Raw genomic sequence first — 23,517 nt, 5'->3', positions numbered from 1 at the left:
AGCCTCCACACAGAAAGCGATGAAAGACTCCACGATAGAAGCAACGCAAGACTCCAGAGCGCAGTCCTTGCATGAACAAGAAGTGATGACAGTCCCCACAGCGAGACCAATGCACGATTCCACACAGGGAATGCTGCAATACTCCACAGAGGGAATGACACAAGCCTCCACAGCGAGCTCGTGGACAGCCTCCACGATAGAAGCAATGCAAGATTCCAAAGCGCAGTCCTTGCATGAACAAGACCATGAGGGTCTAGCAACCTCCTCTGAGCAGCAGACGATGCAAGTCTACCACTGTCCAGTGAACAAGAAGACTATGACAGTCTACCACGCTCCAGTGAACAAGAAGAAGACTCTGACAGTCTACCATGCTCAAGTGTACAGCAAGCAGACAATGACAGTCCACCCAGATTATTTGAGCCACCAGAAGACGACTCTGACCAGCTCAAGTGACCGACAAGAACACACTGAAGCTCTACCCACTGTATGTGCGACCAGTGACGACGGCATCCCACTTCCCAGACAAGATGTGCAACATGACAGACCTCAGCTACAATGTACAGAGGCACTCGACAATCTCGACTACTGGTGACTCCGGTGACACCACGTTACTTCAAACCTCACTCACTCGAGCCTCTCCGCAAGCAAATGCATTCCTGAATGTTTTGACCCCGGACAGGGAGCATCACAAAACTTCACACGATTCAAGTGAACCTGAAATGACTCCAGACGGGGAGCATCAAGAAGCCAAAACTGACTCAGGTGAAACAGACCAGACTCCAGACGGGGAGCATCGACAAGCCAAAGCTGATTCAAGTAAGCCGGACATGACTCCAGACGGGGAGCATCGACAAGCCAAAGCTGATTCAAGTAAGTCGGACATGACTCCAGATGGGGAGCGCCGCAAACTCAGTGACGGCACGCTCAAGGAGATAGTCGATGCCACAAAGCACGTCAACACGAGTAACTGTGTGAAGGACTTGTATTATCCACAGAGTGTGGTCCTTGAGCGCAGCAAACACGGCAACAAAACCAACCACCACAACAACAACATCAAAGACAATAACAAGAAGTGTACCAAAGGCAACAACGTCGACAACAAGCACGACAAAAACAACAATGGAACTACGTCTGGTACGACATGGTACAACTCTGCAAATGAGGGACACTGTTACTGCTCAGTTCAGTACAATGACATACCGTGGCAGGACGATGCATCTTACCACTTCACGTTTACTGCACTACCAACAGGCAACCTAGCTTTCAGGATAGATGCCATCAAGAATTACCACCACAAGCATTGAAAGAAAAAAAAAAAAGAGTCCAAATCCGACAACGAAGTGATTTGACCACTTCTTGGTTCCTTCAGCACAGGGACACTGATGGCGTTTACAATGCAATGCCACCATCAACATCACCAACTCACCAGCCAAACAAGAAAGCCACTCGACCATAATAATTAATGAACTTTGGACTCATGCATATGATTTGGACTTATTGTTTAATGATCAATGTTATCACAACTTGTACAGAGTATCACTCGTCTACCTAGTTTGTTCAATTTTCTTTAACACTGCAGAAAATATGTAACACGAAAGAAAGGAGGATGTGGTGATATACATCACTGTAAGTACACAAAGGGTTAATGTACATACACTACACCTAGCTAGACACTAGAGGGAGCACCTGAGACATGACACACAGACAGTCAACCAATAGGTCAGTAAGATAGGACACGACCAATGGGCATTCAAGATACACACAGAGGTGACACTACCACAGGAGGGCATTACACCAACCCATATATAAGGACACAGCACACAGTGGAGACACTCAGTGTGTACACAGGGTTGATTTGAAACGCATCACTCCCACCACGTGGATTGTAGCAGACCGGTTTGTCAGTCTGAGTAGCTATAGCAGGATTAATAGTAGCGTCGAATCCAAGTAGGAGAATTGTTAACAGTAATAAACGTGTTAAAGCTATCTCCAAGTCTGAACCTTCCTTTGTCAGAGTGCACATCAAGGAAGCAGCTTATGCTACGATGATAGCATAACAAAACACTCACCATCCGGGACGCCTACGTGGCTGGAGTCCGGTCCAACTATGTCAGACAGCGCCTGCTCGAGAAGGGCGCCCTTGACCTAGAAGAGACGGTAAAACTAGCCACCTCCCTAGAAGTAGCATTTCAGAGCCGCAACGCTTTCCCCGCCGACCACACGACCCCCTTGTGGACACCCGACCAGAGAGTACGCCAGGCCTGTGCCGCGCGGCTGCCTGCCCAACCAGGGGGGCTGCCCTGCTACTTTTGCGACCAGAAACAGCACCCCAGGCAGCGTTGCCCGGCTCGGAACGCGAACTGTGGCGACTGCGGCAAGAAAGGACACTTTGCCAAAACTTGCCTGGCCAGGTCCAAGCCCTCCAAATTACAGGCCCGACTCTCAGACTCACAGGCCCGCAGACCCCGCAGTGTGGCTGCGTGCCTTCCGGCTCCGCCCCCTTCGGACGCGTCACCCGCCTCGTGTTGTCCGTGGGGCCAGCCACCTTCGATTCTATACGACACGTGCGACTCACGGGGGCAGCCATCTTGGCCGCCGTCTCCCACGCAGCCCGCCATGTGCTACTCATGGGGGCCGCCATCTTGGCCGTCATCTTCATCGCTGCCCGACACGTGCGACCGGCGGAGCCCGCCATCTTCGCCACCATCTTCAACGCTGCATGACACGTGCGACCGACGGGGGCAGCCATCTTGGGACCACCCCACCACCTCTGACCACGCCGGCTACCCACAACTCGGTGCGGTCACCCTCGACCAGTCACGCCCAAAGCACCTCAGGAACTCCATGATGGCCGTCCGGGTCAATGGGCACGAAACGCCCTGCTTGTTTGACTCCGTGAGTACGGAGAGCTTCGTACACCCAGGCTCGGTAAGGCGCTGTTCTCTCTAAATCTCCCCCGCATGTCAAACAATCTCCCTCACTCCCGGATCGCACCCAGTGCAGATCCGGGGGTACACTGTCGCGAACCTCGCAATACAGGGCGTTGAATATGCAAACTTTAAACTATATGTACGCCCCGATCTCTGCGCTCCTCTTCTGTTGGGACTGGACTTCCACTGCAACCTCAGGAGCCTGACCCTAAAGTTCAGCGAGCCCCTACCCCCCCCCTTCACCGTTTGTAGACTCGCGACCCTGAAGGTCGACCCTCCCCTGCTATTCGCAAATCTCACTGCCGACTGTAAACCCGTCGCCACCAGGAGCAGGCGGTACAGTATCCAGGACAGGACTTTTATCAGGTCCGTGGTCCAGCGACTCTTGCGGGAAGGGATCATCAAGGCCAGTAACAGCCCCTGGAGAGCTCAGGTGGTGGTCGTCAGGACCGGGGAAAAGAACCGGATGGTTGTAGATTACAGCCAAACCATAAACCAGTACACGAACCTCGATGCGTATCCCCTCCCCCGGATAGCGGACATGGTGAATCAGATTGCACACTACCGGGTGTTCTCCACCGTAGACCTGAAGTCCGCATACCACCAGCTCCCAATCCGCCTGGAGGACAGCCACTCCATGGCCTTTGAGGCAGACGGCCGCCTCTTCCACTTCCTCCGGGTCCCCTTCGGCGTCACCAACGGGGTCTCAATCTTCCAAAGAATGATGGACCGAATGGTGGACCAGTACGGGCTGCGAGCCACATTTCCGTACTTGGACAACGTCACCATCTGCGACCGTGATCAGCAGGACCACAACGCTAACCTTTAGAAGTTTCTCCAAACCACTCAAGCCCTCAGCCTCACGTATAAAAAGGAGAAATGCGTTTTCTGCACAACCAGACTAGCCATCCTCGGCTAGTCCGAGGGCCCAACCCCGACCGTATGCGCCCCCTCCTGCAACTCCCCCTTCCCCACTGCCCCAAGGCCCTGAAAAGGTGCCTCGGGTTCTTTTGCTATTACGCCCAGTGGGTCCCCAACTTTGCGGACAAAGCCCACCCACTGATCAAGGCTACCGTCTTCCCACTGGTGGCTGAGGCCCGCCAGGCCTTCAGCCGCATCAATGCAGATATTGCCAAGGCAGCAATGCGTGTGGTGGACCAGTCCGTCCCCTTCCAGGTGGAGAGCGACACGTCAGAGGTCTCCTTCGCCGCTACCCTTAACCAGGCGGGCAGGCCAGTAGCATTTTTCTCCCGTACACTCAACGCCTCCGAGATTCGACACAGTCGAAAAAGAAGCTCAAGCCATCGTGGAAGCTGTACGGCACTGGAGGCACTACCTCGCTGGTAGGAGGTTTACCCTTTACCGACCAACGGTCGGTAGCCTTCATGTTCGACAATACACAGCGGGGCAAGATCAAGAACGATAAGATCTTGAGGTGGAGGATCGAACTCTCCACCTATAATTACGATATAGTGTATCGTCCTGGGAAGCTCAATGAGCCCCCAGATGCCCTGTCCCGTGGCACATGCGCCAGCGCGCAAGATGACCGTCTCCGGGTCATCCACAATGACCTCTGCCACCCGGGGGTCACCCGGCCTATCCACTACATCAAGGCCCGAAACCTGCCCTACTCCACCGAGGATGTCAGGGCCATAACCAGGGACTGCCAAATCTGCGCTGAGTGTAAGCCGCAATTCTATCGACCAGATAAAGCACACCTGGTGATGGCATCTCGACCCTTCGAGTGCCTCAGTATCGACTTCAAAGAGCCTCTTCCTTCTGCCAACCGCAACGCGTATTTCCTCAACGTCGTTGACGAGTACTTCCGCTTCCCTTTTGCAATCCCTTGCCCCGACATGACCGTGGCCACCGTCATTAGGGCGCTACATAGTATCTTCACCTTGTTCGATTTCCCCACTTGCGTCCACGGTGACCGGGGCTCCTCGTTTATGAGTGACGAACTGCGTCAGTACCTGCTCGGTAAGGGCATCGCCTTCAGCAGGACTACCAATTACAACCCCCGGGGAAATGGATAGGTGGCGAGGGAGAATGCAACGGTATGGAAGGCCGTCCTCCTGGCCCTGCGGTCTAGGAATCTCCCAGTTTCCCACTGGCAGGAGGTCCTCCCCGACACACTCCACTCCATTAGGTCACTTCTTTGCACAGCCACGAACGAGACCCCTCATGACCGCCTATTTGTTTTCCCTAGGAAATCCACCTCCGGGGTCTCGCTTCCAGCCTGGCTGAAGACACCCTCCCCCCATCGCCGACCTACAGGGATGAAGCTCCAGAAGACATGCTACCGGAGTCCACACCCGTGCCCGCATCGACGAGTTCAACACCCATGCCCGCACCGACGAGTTCGACACCCGTGCCCGCTGCGAACCAGAGCTCCGGCGATCGCAGCGCATGATCAGGGCGCCAGACAGACTCAACCTGTGAGCCCTTCACCCCCGCTGGACTTCAATTTTTTAACAGGCGGTGAATGTGGTGAACGTATTATGGTAACCATTCACCACTGTATTGCATTGTACTATGTTGTTGCCCTTGTGGGCTCCACCTATGGACCATTGTTTGTATTACACCGCTTGTATCATGTTGGTGCCCTTGTGGGCTCCGCCCCCTTGAGGGGATGTATAAAGAGCAGCTGCCCTGTAGGTGGCTCTCAGTGCAGAGCAGTCGCAGGCAGGCACTGTTCTAGTTGACTAAAGCCACTGTTCACTTCAACTCTCTGTCTCGTGTGAATTGATGTTCGCATCACGTGTGCACAAGCAAACCTCCATGTGAGGATATTAGTCCCGGTCCTGTTAAATTGTATCCTGCCCATCGTGTGCTGGGACCATTCGGATGAAGCATACAGGGTGTTGTGTGAATTAGGTCAGTCCAGAAGAGGGTCATTTAGGTGTCTGGTGACTGTGGGGAAGAAGCTGTTTTTGAGTCTGTTCGTGCGTGTTCTCAGACTACTCTATTTCCTGCCCTATGGAAGAAGTTGGAAGAGTGAGTAAGCCGGGTGGGAGGGGTTTTTGATTATGCTGCCCGTTTCCCCAGGCAGCGGGAGGTGTAAATAGAATCAATGGATGGGAGGCAGGTTCGTATGATGGACTGGGCGGTGTTCACGACTCTCTGAAGTTTCTTGCGGTCCTAGGCCGAGGAGTTGCCATTCCAGGCTGTGATACAGCCAGAGAGGATACTTTCTATGGTGCATCTGTAAAAGTTGGTAAGGGTTAATGTGGACATGCCGAATTTCCTTAGTTTCCTGAGGAAGTATAGGCACTGCTGTGTGGTAGTGTCGACGTGGGTGGACCAGGACAGATTTTTGGAGATGTGCACCCCTAGGAATTTGAAACTGCTAACCATCTCCACCTCGGCCCCGTTGATGCTGACAGGGGTGTGCACAGTACTTTGCTTCCTGAAGTCAATGACCAGCTCTTTAGTTTTGCTGGCATTCAGGGAGAGATTGTTGTCGCTGCATCACTCCACTAGGTTCTCTATCTCCCTCCTGTATTCTGACTCGTCGTTATTCGAGATCCGGCCCACTATGGTCATATCGTCAGCAAACTTGTAGGTGGAGTTGGAACCAAGTTTTGCCATGCAGTCGTGTGTGTACAGGGAGTAGAGTAGGGGGCTACGTACACAGCCTTGTGGGGCCCCGGTATTGAGGACTATTGTGGAGGAGGTGTTGTTGTTCATTCTTACTGATTCTGGTCTGTTGGTCAGAAAATCGAGGATCCAGTTGCAGAGTGGGGAGCTAAGTCCTAGGTTTTGGAGCTTTGATACGAGCTTGGCTGGGATTATGGTATTGAAGGCGGAGCTGTAGTCAATAAATAGGAGTCTGATGTAGGAGTCCTTGTGGTTGAGATGCTCTCGGGATGAGTGTAGGGCCAGGGAAATGGCGTCTGCTGTGGACCGGTTGCGACGGTATGCGAATTGCAGTGGATCAAGGTGTTCTGGGAGTATGGAGGTGATGCGCTTCATGATCAACCTCTCGAGGCACTTCATTACGACTGAAGTCAGGGCCACCGTACGGTAGTCATTGAGGCACGTTGCCTGGTTCTTCTTTGGCACCGGTATAATGGTGCTCTTCTTGAAGCAGGTGGAGACCTCGGAGTGGAGTAGGGACAGGTTAAAGATGTCCGTGAATACCTCTGCCAGCTGGTCCGCGCAGGCTCCGAGTGCATGACCAGGGATCCCGTCCGGGGCCGTCGCCTTCCGAGGGTTCACTTTCAGGAAGGTCGATCTGACTTTGAAAGCTGCGATGGTGGGTATGGGTGAGTTATGGGCTGCTGGGGCACTCGACAGCGGATTATTGGTTATCCGCTCGAACTGAGCATAGAATGCATTGAGCTCATCGGGGAGGGGTGCGCAGCTGCCGAAGATACTGCCCGGATTCGCTTTGTAGCCCGTTATGTTGTTTAGTCCTTGCCACAATCGCCGAGAGTCTGTCTGTGACTCTAGCTTGGTTTGATATTCTCTCTTGGCATCTCGGATGGCATTGCGGAGGTCGTACCTGGATTTCTTGTGTAGGTCAGGGTCGTCTGACTTGAACGCCTCAGATTTGTCCTTCAGTAGGGAGTCAATCTCGTGATTGAGCCATGGTTTCTGGTTCGGGAACATACGTACTGCTCTCTTTGGCACGCAGTCGTCCACACATTTGCTGATGAAGTCTGTGACGGTGGTGGCATACTCATTTAAGTTGGCCCCTGAGTTCTTAAATATGGACCAGTCCACTGTCTCTAAGCAGTCACGTAGGAGCTCTTCTGTTTCCTTGAACCAGCACTGCACGACCTTCTTAGCTGGATTCTCACGCTTGAGTTTCTGCTTGTATGCCAGGAGACGGAGCACCATCTTATGGTCTGATTTCCCAAAGTGTGGTCGAGGGATGGAACGGCAGGCGCCCTTAATTTTTCAGTAGGAGCGGCCAAGAGTGTTGTCGCCCCTGGTGGGACAGGAGGTGTGCTGGTGGAATTTTGGCAGTACACTCTTGAGGTTGGCCTTGTTGAAGTCTGCGGCCACGATGAACAAGGCCTCCGGATGTTCTGTTTCGTAGTTGTTTATAACTGTGAACTGTGTACAGTTCATCCAGGGCCTTCCTCACTTCTGCCTGGGGTGGGATGTAGACCGCTGTGATAATGGCTGAAGTGAACTCACGTGGAAGATAGTATGGGCGGCACTTCACGGTCAGGTATTCCAGATCCGGGGAGCAGTAGGTCACCAGGATCGACACATCCAAGCACCAGGAGGAGTTGATGAGGAGGCAAACCCCTCCACCCTTCGCTTTGCCTGATGACGCGGTGCGGTCCGCCCGGTGAATTGAGAAGCCTTCAGGTTGTATGGCACAGTCCGGTGAGGCGGGGGTGAGCCATGTCTCTGTGAAACAGAGCACACAGCAGGAGGCCAATAGCAAGAAGGAGGCCATTCAGCCCATCGAGTCTGCACTGGCTCTTGGAAAGAGCACCCTACCCAAGCCCACACCTCCACCCTATCCCCATAACTCAGTAACCCCAATTTTGGACACAAAGGGCAATTTATCATGGCCAATCCACCTAACCTGCACATCTTTGACTGTGGGAGGAAACCGGAGCACCCGGAGGAAACCCACGCACACACGGGGAGAACGTGCAGACTCCGCACAGACAGTGACCCAAGCCGGGAATCGAACCTGGGACCCTGGAGCTGTGAAGCAATTGTGCTAACCACTATGCTACCGTGCTACCCTAATCCTCTTATTCATATGCTCAATTGCATGTGGCACTGGGAGTAATACTGCTTTTGAAGTCCTGCTTTCTAATTTCCTTCCAAACTCTCTAAAATCTTCTTTCAGGACTTTTTCTATCTATCCCTCTTCCTATCTGGCACCTCTGAATGTTCATTCTCCTCCAGAGGAATGTCCTACAACTTCTCCATGACAGCTTTTACCTTGGCACCAGGGAGGTAATGCAGTATCCTGGAGTCACAGAAACACCTACATTATCCCGACTATCGAATTCCCTGTCATTATTGCTCTTCCATTCGCTCTCCCATCCTGTTCAGCTGAGCCATTTGTAGTGCCATGGCGTTGGCTGTAGTTACATTCCCCTGATGAACCATCCCCTTCACCAGTATCCAAAATAGAAAACCAATTAGCAAGTTTGACTCAGCGGTCCCCTTCATTAACTGCCTGGTTCTCTTTGACTGGCTAGTGATCACACATTGCCTTTCTGCCTGCACACTCCTAAACTGCAGTGTGGCCACCTCCCTAAACATGCTATCCATGCAGTTCTCTGCCATATGGGCACACCACAGTGACTCCGACCATTGCTTGAGTTCTGAAACCTGCCTGGAGTTCAAACTTCTGCAGCTGGTGACATTTCTTGCAGATATGTTCGTCTAGGACACTTGCTGCGTCTATGAGTTCCCAAATCTTCTAGGATGTACATAACACACACGTGAGGGCGGTAAATGGGGCAGCATGGTAGCACAGTGGGTAGCACTGTTGCTTCACAGCTCCAGGGTTCCAGGTTTGATTCCCGGCTTGGGTCACTGTCTGTGTGGAGTCTGCTCCTTCTCCCTGTGTCTGCGTGGGTTTCCTCCGGGTGCTCCGGTTTCCTCCCGCAAGTCCCAAAAGACATGCTGTTTGGTAATTTGGACATTCTGAATTCTCCCTCTGTGTACCCGAATAGGCGCCGGAATGTGGCGACTAGGGGCTTTTCATAATAACTTCATTGCAGTGTTAATGTAAGCCTACTGTGACAATAAAGATTATAAATTCCAGGGCGTGATTCAGCCGATAACAGTAAAAGTTCGGTTTTGGGCATTTTTGGAAGGGAGTTTTGTGATGGCTGTGTTGGCGCGATTACTGCACATATTCATGAGCACTTAGTGCCAAAAATGAGCTCCCACAAGATTCTTGACATTACTGGCTCCCCTACCATCTGATTCGCCCGACTCACATCTCAACTGATCACCGCCATCAAGGGGGAGCTGCTTTTAAACACTCCCCTCACCACACACTCGCAGTTAACACACACTTATAGCAACGTGCATACCTGCTCCTCGCTTTGGGGATCCCAACCTCACACGGCTTCTCAACGTTGTGGATGAGAGGCAGGGCATCCTGTTCCCCCAGGGGGGTCGGAGGGCCAGCAGCAGGGTGAGCAATGCCGCTTGGGAGGCAGTGGCAACAGCTATTCTTATGTTCTTATAGGGATTAAGGGTTATGGTGTTCGGGCCGGAAAGTGGAGCTGAGTCCACAAAAGATCAGCCATGATCTCATTGAATGGTGGAGCAGGCTCGAGGGGCCAGATGGCCTACTCCTGCTCCTAGTTCTTATGTTCTTATGTTCTATCAGTGTGGGCATCATGAGAAGGAGTACTGCCGTCCAATGTAGCAAGAAGATCAATGACCTGCAAGGTAGCAAGAAAATCAATGACCTCTTACTCTTGCAAGGGCAGCAAGTTAGCACAGTGGTTAGCACAGCTGCTTCACAGCGCCAGGGTCTCAGGTTCGATTCCCGGCTTGGGTCACTGTCTGTGCGGAGTCTGCATGTTCTCCCCGTGACTGCGTGGGTTTCCTCCGGGTGCTCCAGTTTTCTCCCACAGTCCAAAGATGTGCAGGTTAGGTGGATTGGCCATGATAAATTACCCTTAGTGTTTAAACAAAAAGGTTTTCTGGGGTTATTGGGTTATGGGGACAGGGTGGAGGTGTGGGCTTAAGTAGGGTGCTCTTTCCAAGAGCCGGTGCAGACTCGATGGTGGGAGGAATCCCAGACATTTGAGTCCTCATCCCCTGTGAGGAATGGGCCCTGAATATTAGGGGGTTGCCCGAGGAGAGAAAGTCACCGACAGCGAGGCTGGTGTCGGTGAGGTGAGGATCTGCACCGAATGGACGGCAGCGGTTCAGGCAAGCAGCTTACCGCCACCTTAAGGGAAGCTAGGGATGGACAATAAATGCTGGTCAAGGCAAGAATGTCCACATCCCACAAACAAGTAAATGAAAAAAAAGCTGGGATGCAGAGATCTTTGTGGACAACAACAATGTGCACAACACCAACACTGATTAGATGATAAAGGTCCGTTTGGCAGCATGTTCCACATTCTAACAACTCTCAAGGATGGTTGGAGGGTATCAAATGTTGTGCCCTTGTTTAAGAAGGGCTGTTGGGATAAGCCAGGGGACTAAAGACCGGTTAGCTTTACTTCTGTAGTGCGTGAATCCCACCCCCGACGGCCGCTGAATTCTGCGGCACTGAAAATTCGGCGGGGGCGGGAATTGCGCCGCGCCGGTCGGCGGGCCCCCCCCCGGTGATTCTCGGGCTCGCGTTAGGCCGAAGTCCCACTGCTGTCATGCCAGTCCCGCCGGCGTGAATCAAACCACCTACCTTACCGGCAGGACTGGCGGCGCGGACGGGCTCCGTGGTCCTGGGGGGGTCGTGGGGCGATCTGGCCCCAGGGGATGTCCCCACGGTGGCCTGGCCTGCGATCGGGGCCCACCCATCCGCGGGCGGGCCTGTGCCGTGGGGGCACTCTTTTCCATCCGCCTGGCCATAGCCTCCGCAATGGCCGATGCGGAGGTGACCCCCCTCGCGCATGCGCGGGGATGACGTCAGCAGCCGCTGATGCTCCTGCACATGCGCGGACTTCCGCCAGCTGGCGGAGTCCCTTTGGCCCCGGCTGGCGTGGCGCCAAAGGCCTTTCCCGCCGGCCGGCAGCGCGCCAACCACTCCGGCGCGGGCCTAGCCCCTCAAGGTGAGGGTTTGGCCCCTAAAGGTGCGGAGAAATCCGCACCTTTGGGGCGGCCCGACGCTGGAGTGGTTCCCGCCACTCCATCCCGCCGGGACCTCCCGCCCCGCCGGGTCGGGGAGAATCCCGGCCATTGTTAAATTAGAAAGAGTGCAGAAGAGATTTACAAGGATGCTGCCAGGACTTGATGGTCTGAGCTATGAGGAGAGGCTGGATAGACTGGGACTTTTTTTCCCTGGAGCGTTAGAGGCTTAGGGGTGAACTTATAGAAGTCTAAAAAATAATGAGGGGCATAGGTAAGGCAGATAGTCAACATCTTTTATCAAAGATAGTGGAGTCGAGAACTAGGGGGAATTGGTTTAAGGTGAGAGGGGAGAGATACAAAAGAGACCAGAGGGGAAATTTCTTCACACAGAGGGTGGTGAGCATCTGGAATAAGCTGCCAGACGCAGTGGTAGAGGTGGGTACAATTTTTTACTTTAAAAAACAGTTACATGGGCAGAGTGGGTATAAAGGGATATGGGCCAAATTCAGGCCTGTGGCACTAGCTTAGTGATAGAAACAGGGCGGCATGGACAAGCTGGGCCAAAGAGCCTGTTTCCGTGCTATTAACATCTATGACTCCTTCTGGGTGAAGAAGAGTGAAACTGATATTAACAATCCTGTGTAAACTAGGAAGCTATGGTGTGTTGAGTTTGTACATTTATGTTGACTGCAACCTGCCCTTACCTTGTTAGAAACTGGTTTTACAGACAGCTGCACATCAGCAGATACTTTGCCAGCATTGGAGATCTTGAAGCGGGCTTCAACCTGTTCCCCCACAGGTGCGTTATGGAAAAGAAATCTCTTCTCATCTTCCACATAGACTCCGATGCATCCGATGCGCTGCAGGCACTGGTGAAGATTAATGTTCTGGCAAATATGATGCTCCTCAAAGATAGAAGCAATGTCATCCACGATAATACCTAGGCAAGCAAAGGAAACCAATTAGTCTATAGCAAAGGAAGAGCAGGTTTAACATGGAATAATGCACAATTAACTGATTACTAAATAATATCATCTAAAGGAATTTAAAAAACATTTCAGAAGTGTGGAAGTAAAACCGATTCCTTACACAACAAACCTAGGTGCATCCATTTGCAACTCAGAAAACCTAAAATTATATCCTTTTCTCCAAGGCACTTGGGTTAAATTTCCTCAGGGTTTTCCCCATTCTGCCATTGTAGTTCCAGCAGAAAAGCTCTTTACCTATACAAACAAGGCTTCTGCCAGATCTCTGCTGAAGCTACAGTATTGGAACAAGAGAAACCCGAATGAAATTAAACCTCTCAGGTTTGTGTGAACTAATACGATAGAAGTAGTACTTTAAAACATTTTTTAGAGTACCCAATTTATTGTTTCCAATTAAGGGGAAATTTAGCGTGGCCAATCCACCTACCCTGCACATCTTTGGGTTATGGGGGCGAAAAGCACGCAAACACGGGGAGAATGTATAAACGCCACATGGATAGTGACCCAGGGCTGGGATCGAACCTGGGACCTCGGCGCCATGAGACTGCAGTGCTACCCACTGCGCCATCGTGCTGCCCCTCGAAATAGTACTTTTGCCCACTTGCCAACCAATCAGCACTCTCTTCCCAGGCAGTATAAATTGTAGCTCCCTTAACAGATGGTATTCTTACATGTATGTCCTGATGAGTACAAGCCAAAAGGTTTTGACAATGCACCTCTTTTTTCAGCAATTCTCAAGTTCTGTACAAATAAATGACTTTTGTCATTGAGACAAAGGTACAACAAAGACCTAATTTGGATATCACCAGCCTAGTTTGGCTAACAGGTAAGTTAAGAACAGGTAGGGGGGCACGGTGGTGCAATGGTTAGCACTGCTGCCTCATGGTGCTGAGGATGCCGGGTTCGATCCCAGCCCCGGGTCACTGTCTGTGTGGAGTTTGCACATTCTCCCGGTGTCTGCATGGATCTCACCCCCACAACCCAGTTGTGACCACTCTAAATTGCCCCTTGACTTGAAAAAAAAGAATTGGGTACTCTAAATTTATTTTTAAAAAGTAATTATAATAGTTCAAATTTCTCCTGTAGTGTACTCAAGGTTGCACCAGTATTCACTTCCAAGCGGATTGATAAAGCTAAAGAGAGACACAGGTCGCACAATTGAAGAAGTGTTTATGCAGGATAAGATTGAACAGATTGGTAGTAACAGATTACTAATTTACACTGTGCCCTACACTGCACTTGGTCTGAGGTGCATAGACTTTAATTTTTTAATTTGACCACTCCATAACCAATACGTGCTTGAAACATGCCTGCACAGTAAACACAGTGAAGCGGAAGCAGTTTGGCAGTGCAAATAATGATGCTGCCAAACATGTCGTAATGTCTCTAACTATATACTCTCAGAAAATGAAGTTTTTTATGTGCATGGCTTTAATGTTGGTGTGCCCTCATCTCATAACAAAAGGATGAGGTATTTGCTGAGTGCAAACTCCTCTAATCCCAGCTATCCAGCCACAAACCAGCATCCACTAAAGGTGTTGAATCATTGAAAGTGCATCTCACTGATATGATACACACATGGAGGGATTCTGAACAACTTGGCTGATTTCCACGTTTAATGCAAATGTCTGGTTGCATTGTGAGGCTTCAAGGCTAACCCAGACATACATACCTATAAACCCGACAAAGGGACTGGAACAGCCATCCTTAACAAGTGTGGCTATACCTATAAAATGCGCAACATTTTTAATGACTGGTCCAAATTTGTATCCATTGTACCTGTTGGATATCCCAGCTCAAAGGCAAGTTACAAAAGCGCTTGTTGAACTTGTGCTTGAGTAACAAGCCGCTGGTTGGTGTATATCATAGGAATTGGAGTATAGTGTTCAATCCTGGTCACTGCACTACCAGAAGGATGTGGAGGCTTCAGAGAGGGTGCAGAAGAGATTTACCAGGATATTGCCTGGTATGGAGAGCATTAGCTATGAGGAGAGGTTAAATAAACTTAGTTTGTTCTCACTGGAACGAAGGAGGTTGAGGGGCGACCTGATAGAGGTATACAAAATTATGAGAGGCATAGACAGAGTGGATAGTCAGAGACTTTTTCTCAGAGTAGAGGGGTCAATTACTAGGGGGCATAGGTTTAAGGCGCGAGGGACAAGGGTCAGAGGAGAGATACGAGACAAATGTTTACACAGTGAGTAGTGGGTGCCTGGAACTCGCTGCCAGAGGAAGTGGTAGAAGCAGGGACGATAGTGACGTTTAAGGGGCATCTTGACAAATACATGAATAGGATGGGAATAGAGCGATACAGACCCGGAAGATAGGAAGATTTTAGTTTAGACGGGCAGCATGGTCGGTATGGGCTTGGTGGGCCGAAGGGCCTGTTCCTGTGCTGTACTTTTCTTTGTTCTTTGAATTATCCTCATTGTTCAGTCCGGTCGCGTATAAATGGGCTGCCCAAACCACACAAAAGTCATATCTTACCTATGACTGGTTTTGCACAACACAAACTGGTCATATGGTTGGGTGAGTTGCCATAACCAATTCCAAGAAAGTTTTCTAAATACATGTTGAAGGAATCCTTCTACTTTGCGAAGACCATATAGAACTTACATATCATTACAATGCCCTTTCCATGGCCTTGTTCAACATCAAAGCCTATTCATCAATGCACTGCTCAAGAAAACCACTAACATTTGCATCATATCACTATATCATGGCGATGTACATACACGGGGGGCGATTCTCCGATATGGAGGCCAAGTGTTCGGACCGTCGTGAATGCCGTTGGGTTTCACGACGGCACGAATAGGGCCCGGGCACGATCTATTCACAGGGGACCAGCACGGGCGCCACGCCAACCCGCGCATGCGCAGTTGGGCCGCGCCATCTTGCGCATGCGTGGGGAACGTCTTACGCACGCCGGCCCCTCACCAACATGGTGCCGGTGTTCTGGGGCCGCGTGCGGAAGGAGGTAGGCCCGGGGGGGGGGGGGGGGAGGGGGGGGGAGGGGGGGGGAGGGGGGGGGAGGGCACCCCAGTGAAGGAGCCCCCTCCCTCCCCCACAAGCCCCCCCCCCACCCCCAGCGTTCCCACAGAGTTCCCCCCGGCAGTGACCAGGGGTGGACGGTGCCGGCGGGAACCTGTCATGTCGTAGTGGCCGCTCGGCCCATCTGGGCCGGAGAATCGCCGCTCGCCGGTTCTCCGAGCGGCCCGGTGCGAATCGCGCGCCGCTGGTTTCCGGGGGGTGGGTGAATCGTGTGAGGGGGTCAGGACGGCGTGGCGTGATTTGCCTTGACCAATCAGAGTTGATCTGCCTAGTTTAAATTTAAACAAAAGCTCGGCTGTTAACTGTTCCCCAGTGTATTTGTCTCTGCTAATTAGTCCACTTGCCAACCAATTAGCACTTTCTTCTCATGCAATATCAATTGTTGTTCCCTTTATAATTGGCATTCTTAAGAATCAGTCTGATGAATGTAAGATGGGCAGCACGGTAGCATTGTGGATAGCACAATTGTTTCACAGCTCCAGGGTCCCAGGTTCGATTCCCCGCTGGGTCACTGTCTGTGCGGAGTCTGCACATCCTCCCCGTGTGTGCGTGGGTTTCCTCCGGGTGCTCCGGTTTCCTCCCACAGTCCAAAGATGTGCAGGTTAGGTGGATTGGCCATGATAAATTGCACTTAGTGTCCAAAATTGCCCTTAGTGTTGGGTGGGGTTACTGGGTTATGGGGATAGGGTGGAGGTGTTGACCTTGGGTAGGGTGCTCTTTCCAACAGCCGGTGCAGACTCGATGGGCCGAATGGCCTCCTTCTGCACTGTGATAATCTATGAAATCTATGAAAAGTTTTGACAGCATATCTCTTTTCAGCAGTACTCAAAAATGAGAGTCCAATTCTGGTCTTTAATAAAAACACAGATCAGGAAATGGCATACTCCAAATAAATGATTTTCTGGACATTTTAAGCTCATTAGAAAACATTAAGCTTATGAAAATGTTACACAAAAAGAGATATTGAGAAAAAAACTGAGAGACAAACAGGCAAATAGGGAACAGATAGCGGTATGATAAAGTGAGAGAAAACACAGGCATGGTTGCAGTAAAGGAGCAATTAAAGGTATATTAGAATTAATAAAAGTAGAAGAAAGAAGAACTTCCAAGGTCAGAAGTATTCAAAGTATAAATGTCACTCAACCCGGATGGGATGCAGTCTCCATTACTGTGAGAGATAGGGTGGAAAGTGCAGAGGCTTTGGCCACATTAATCCAATTCTCATTGGATATTTGGATGGTTCCAGAGAAGTGCAAATGTTAAACGCCATTTTTAAAGTGATAAACCAAGAAACTATAGGTCAGACAGCCGAATTTCAGTGCTGGGAAAAACGATGAGACAATAATCGAGGAGAAAATAAGCTGATATTCGGAAAGGTATGGGCTAATAAATGAAAGTCAGCATGGATTTGTTAAAAAGTAAATCATGTGAGACAAAATTGAGAACAGTTCTTCCATAAAGTAACCAAGAGGATTGATGAGAGTAGCGCAGTTTATATTGTGTAGATGGACAAAAGGGTTTATCACGAAGGACCACATAATAATGTTGTGAGCAAAAGTAAAGTCCATGAGATGAAAGGGACAGAGGCAGAGTGGATATGAACGTGCCTAAGGGACAGAAACCAGAATAGTAGTGAATGATTATTTTCCAGACTGGATGGAGACATATAGTGGAACTTCCCAGAACTGTAAATAGGACCATTGCTCTTGGTGATATAAACATATTTATAAATATACATATATAATATTAATAATTTGAACTTTGGTATACAAGACAATAAAGTGTGCTGATGAGGCAAAACTTGAAAATGTTACAAGCAATGACAGGTGAAATAGGCTAACACATGTCAGATAACATTTAAGATCGAGAAATGCAAAGTGATATTGAAACTTTGGTGGGAAGAATGAAGAGAATCAATAAAAATGAAATAGTCCAATTTAAAGGGGATAGAGAGATCTGAGGGTGAACATACACAAATACTTAAAGGTGCCCCGACAACAGATAAGACTATTAAAAACACATGTGAGATCCCCCCCTCCCCCCCCAACCCCCCCACCCCCCATTATGTGTTTTGTGGTAGCGGAGGCGGCCTGCCATTAGTCAGTTGCTGGATCTTCCAGTTCATTCTGTTGATGGGAACCTCAGTTTTAGTAAGAGAGGCATTAAGTACAAAAGCAAACAATTTGTGTTAGCCCTTCATAACTGGTTAAGCCTCAACTGGAGTATTGTGAGGGTGACAAGGTGGCGCAGTGGTTGGCATTGCTGCCTCACAGCGCTAAGGTCCCAGGTTCAATCCCGGCCCCTAGTCACTGTCCGCATGGAGTTTGCACATTCTCCCCATGTTTGCATGTGTCTCACCCCCACAACCAAAAAGATGTGCAGGCTAGGTGGATTGGCCACGCTAAATTGCCCCTTAATTGGGAAAAAAAATAATTGGCTACTCCAAATTGATTTTAAAAAAACTGGAGTATTGTGTTCAATTAAGGACAGCACACCTTAGGAAGAGGTCAAGGACTAGAAGGTGCAGAAGAAATTAACTTGAATGATACCAGGGATAGGGGACTTCAGTTAAGTTGAGAGAATGGAGAAGCTGGTCAAAATTAAAGGAAGATTTGATTCTCAAATGTTATCTAATATAGAGAGTCCTGAGATGTTTTATTGTGTTGATGCTCCTTTTAAATACAAAAGATATAGCCGAATTTTCAACCATCTCAAGAAACGTCAAACGGCTTATGCATCTTGGCCTACTTCTAAGGTTTCCACCATCAAAGATGATAGACCAACGAGAGGAAGGAAAACCCATTTGATTTATTCCACATGATATCAAGATATGGCTGAGTGCACTGGATACTGCCATGTACTCTGATAACATAGTATCTGTAGCGCTGAAGACTTGTGCTCCACATCTATCTGTGCATCTAGTCAAACTGTTCCAGTACAGTTACTAACCTGACAATAGTCTTACCGAGGTATTGGTCCAATTATAGTCAAATCAGTGGAGTTTCAGAGGTGAGATTGGCTGCTCTTTTTTTAAAATTCCTTTTTATTTGATGTGTCAGTAGCAAGACCAGCAGTTGTTGCCCTTTCCTAATTGCTTTTGAGAAGGAAGTGTTGAGTCATGTGGTCCATGTAATGTAAGTACACCCACAGTGCTGTTAGGAGGGGAGTTACAACATTTATGATTCAGCTGAATGAATGGCAGTATGTTTCCAACTCAATACGGTGTGTGGCTCTGAGGGGAACCTGAGGATGCCAGCATTCCTAAACGTCTGCTGCCTTTGTCCTTCTATGTGGCAGAATTCATTGATTTGGGAGGTGTTAATGATTTGAGTTTTGGCGAGTTGCTGCAGTAAATCTTCTGGATGATGTACATTGCTGCTATTGTGTGTCGCTAGTGGAGGGAGTGAATGCCCAAGGTGGGGAATAGGGTGCCAGTCAAGCAGGATGCTTTGTCCTCAATGCTTTTGAGCTTCTTGAGTGTTAGAGCTGCACTCATCCAGGAAAGTGGAGAGTATTCCATCACATTCCTGACTTGTGCCTTGTAGAACAGAGAACATTACAGCGCAGTACAGGCCCTTCGGCCCTCGATGTTGCGCCGACCTGTGAAACCACTCTAAAGTCCATCTACACTATTCCCTTATCGTCCTTATGTCTATCCAATGACCATTTGAATGCCCTTAGTGTTGGCGAGTCCACTACTGTTGCAGGCAGGGCATTCCACGCCCTTACCACTCTCTGAGTAAAGAACCTACCTCTGACATCTGTCTTATATCTATCTCCCCTCAGTTTAAAGCTATGTCCCCTCGTGCTAGACATCACCATCTGAGGAAAAAGGCTCTCACTGTCCACCCTATCCAATCCTCTGATCATCTTGAATGCCTCAATTAAGTCACCTCTTAACCTTCTTCTCTCTAACGAAAACAGCCTCAAGTCCCTCAGCCTTTCCTCATAAGATCTTCCCTCCATACCAGACAACATTCTTGTAAATCTCCTCGGCACCCATTTCAATGCTTCCACATCCTTCCTATAATGCGGCGACCAGAATTGCACGCAATACGCCAAATGCGTCCGCACCAGAGTTTTGTACAGCTGCAACATGACCTCATGGCTCCGAAACGTAATCCCTCTACCAATAAAAGCTAACACACCGTACGCCATCTTAACAACCCTCTAAACCTGGGTGGCAACTTTCAGGGATCTATGTACATGGACACCGAGATCTCTCTGTTCATCCACACTGCCAAGAATCTTACCATTAGCCCAGTACTCTGTCTTCCTGTTATTCCTTCCAAAATAAATCACCTCACACTTTTCTGCATTAAATTCCATTTGCCACCTCTCAGCCCAGCGCTGCAGCTTATCTATGTCCCTCTGTAACTTGTAACATCCTTCCGCACTGTCCACAACTCCACCGACTTTAGTGTCATCTGCAAATTTACTCACCCATCCTTCTACGCCCTCCTCCAGGTCATTTATAAAAATGACAAACAGCAGTGGCCCCAAAACAGATCCTTGTGGTACACCACTAGTAACTGGACTCCAGTCTGAACATTTCCCATCAACCACCACCCTTTGTCTTCTTCCAGTAGCCAATTTCTGATCCAAACTGCTAAATCACCCTGAATCCCATGCCTCCGTATTTTCTGCAGTAGCCTACTGTGCGGAACCTTATCAAATGCTTTACTGAAATCCATATACATCACATCAACTGCTTTACCCTCATCCGCCTGTTTGGTCACCGTCTCAAAGAACTCAATAAGGCACGACCTACCCTTCACAAAACCGTGTTGACTATCTCTAATCAATTTTTTTTTGTTTTTTGTAGGTGGTGGACAGGCTTTGGGGAGCCAGGGAGTAGGTTACTTGCTACAGAATTCCCAGTTTCTGAGTTTGACTTGTTACACGGTATTTTTATGTCTAGTTTAGTCCAGTTTCTGGTCAATGGTAACCCCACAGGATGCTGATAGTGGGGGATTCAATATCGGAAATGCCGTTCAACGTCATGGGGAGATTATTAAATTCTCTGTTGTTGGAGATGGTCATTGCCTGGCACTTGCCTGGCATGAACGTTACTTGCCATTTATCACCCAAGCCCAAATGTTGTCTGGGTCTTGCCGCAAATGGGCATGGACTGTTTCAGTACCTGAGGAGTTGTGAACACTATGTAATTACCAGTGAGCATCTCCATTTCTGATCTTATGATGGGAGGGTAGATTCCTGGGCCTCGCCCCCAACATTATTGACTGAAACTTAACTGGACCTGATTCAGAAATATTCTGGCTACAAGACCAGAGCAGAGGTTGGGAATTTCCTGGCGGGTAGCTCATCTTCTGATTCCCCAAAAGCTTTCCACCATCTCCAATGCAGGAGTCAGGAGCATGGTGGAATACTCTCATTGCTTGGAGCAGTGCAGCTTCAAGAACATTCAAGAAGTCATCTAGGACAAAGCATCCCATTTGATCAGCACTGCATCCACCACCTTAAATATTCACTCTCTCTATAAGGCACTTATGAAGTATTCTATGACAGCATCTCCCAAACATGCAACCTTTAATGCTAGAGGAACAAGGGCAGCAGGTGAAGGACAACAGCCCCATTTGGACTGCAGTTATTCAGGAAGGCAACCCACTACCACCTGCTCAAGGGCAATTAGAGATGGGAAATGATTGCTGACCTCAGTGACACTCGCGGCCCCTGAATCAATTAGAAAGAATGCCAGTTGCTTGTAAACCATAAACTGGGTTTTGTTCTCTCTGAACGTACTTGGTGCACAGCATTCGATGATGAGCCCATATGGAATACCAATTGGATTGTCGAGTGGGTCCCGGTCAATTATGTCGATGCACAGGAGCTCTTCATGTCTCCCTATCTGATCTGCAGTACAGTCCACTGTAATAGACTGCTGGGCTCCAGGCAGCACAACTCCATATCCAGGGACAACGGTAAACATTCCAATGGTCACACGGGCCTGCATGAAAGGTAAAAGCAGAAACTTTAAGTTACTGAGAACTAGAGCATGTAACTGACTCAGCACAATATTTTAAGGGAAATTGCTGGCTGTACTAGCTTCTCCAAGACCAGTCTTCTAACAATAACTCCCTTCATTAAAATAACATAAAGGGCTGCAAAGCGGCGTACTGGGTTGGCACTGCAGCTTTTAAACACCCGCCGTATATCTCCTATTGAGTGAGCCTCTGCCCACTGAATAGGGGAATTCATATTCCATAAAGCCCGCGGGGAGATCTATTGAGTATCCCCCGTGTCCTTCATGGTCATCATAACATCCCCCCCCCCCCCACCCTCCACAAGTCCGTTTCTCCCTCAGTACTCTCACAGCGAGGATGTCACCTCCACCTCTTCGCAATTGGCCTGAGGTGATCACCAGATTGGTGATCTCCACTTCCAGAGGGAGCGCCGAAGAGTTACCAATACAGGTTCCTCCTCGGTATCTGCTCCCAACGGAACACCTGATTCCTCTGCTCCCATATGGGGCAGCACGGTAGCGTTGTGGATAGCACAATCGCTTCACAGCTCCAGGGTCCCAGGTTCGATTCCCGGCTTGGGTCACTGCCTGTGCGGAGTCTGCACGTTCTCCCCGTGTGTGCGTGGGTTTCCTCCGGGTGCTCCGGTTTCCTCCCACAGTCCAAAGATGTGCAGGTTAGGTGGATTGGCCATGATCAATTGCCCTTAGTGTCCAAAATTGCCCTTAGTGTTGGGTGGGGTAACTGGGTTATGGGGATAGGGTGGAGGTGTTGACCTTGGGTAGGGTGCTCTTTCCAAGAGCCGGTGCAGACTCGATGGGCCGAATGGCCTACTTCTGCACTGTAAATTCTATGATAATACTATGATAATCTCGGAACCTGAGTCCTTGTCATCAGGGGAGATGGACACAGGATTCTCAATGGCCGGTAGCCCTGCACTGGCGGTGGTGGTGGTGAGATTTGTACGGAGGTGGACACCTAGTCAAAAGGAAAAAGGAAGCATACGATAGGTCTCGGCATCTAAAAACTGACAAAGCCCTTGAGGAGTACAATGAAAGTAGGAAGGAACTTAAACGTGGAATTAGAAGGGCTAAAAGGGGCTATGAAATGTCTTTAGCAAACATGGTCAGAGAATCCCAAGGCTTTTTATGCCTATATTAGGAGCAAGAGGGTAGCAAGAGAAAGAGTAGGCTCACTCAAGTAGTGGGGGAAGTTATGCGTGGAACCACAGGCAGTGGGTGAAATACTTAATGAGTACTTAGTATTGGTACTCACCAGGGAGAAGGACATGACGGATGTTCAGGCCAGGGATAGGTGTGTGAACGCTCTTGAGAATGTCAATATATAAAAGGAGGAAGTGTTGAGCATCCTAAATTGCATTAAGGTAGACAAGTCACCGGCGTCGAATGGGATCTATTACTGCGGGAGGCAAGGGGAGATATAGCTGGGACTTTAACAGATATCTTCATATCCTCTTTGACCACGGGTGAGGTTCTAGAGGACTGGAGAAAAGCCAATGTTATTCCCTTGTTTAAGAAAGGAAACAAAATATTGGCCGGTGAGCCTGACATCATGGTGAGGAAGCTTTTGGAAAAGATATTGAGGGAAAGGATATAAGGACATTTGGAGGAAAATGGATCAGTTAGTTAATGACAGGCAGCATAGTTTTGTATAGGGAAGATCATATCTCACCAACTTGATTGAGTGGCATTGTAAATGAGAGGTGACAAAGAAAATAGATGAGGGAAGGGCTATGGATGTAGTTCATATGGACTTTAGTAAGGAATTTGAAAAGGTCCCACATGGCAGACAGCTACAAACACTAAA

The 23,517-nt window shown here is 49.4% G+C and overlaps 1 protein-coding gene across 1 annotated transcript in view; it reads right to left on the bottom strand.

Annotated features, from left to right (window-relative positions):
- Positions 1-23,517, bottom strand: part of hydin (HYDIN axonemal central pair apparatus protein) — a 1,604,351-nt gene that overhangs the window by 385,440 nt on the left and 1,195,394 nt on the right. The window contains exons 60-61 of the mRNA XM_072518656.1: positions 21,473-21,677; positions 12,377-12,612 (exon numbers count right to left, since the gene is read on the bottom strand). Coding sequence (XP_072374757.1) covers positions 12,377-12,612; positions 21,473-21,677 — 441 coding nt within the window. The remainder of the gene's footprint in view (positions 1-12,376; positions 12,613-21,472; positions 21,678-23,517) is intronic.

Source organism: Scyliorhinus torazame, chromosome 10 (assembly GCF_047496885.1).
Source record: "Scyliorhinus torazame isolate Kashiwa2021f chromosome 10, sScyTor2.1, whole genome shotgun sequence".
In the NCBI taxonomy this organism is placed as follows: Eukaryota; Metazoa; Chordata; class Chondrichthyes; order Carcharhiniformes; family Scyliorhinidae; genus Scyliorhinus; species Scyliorhinus torazame.
This window is presented reverse-complemented; position numbering and strand designations above follow the sequence as displayed.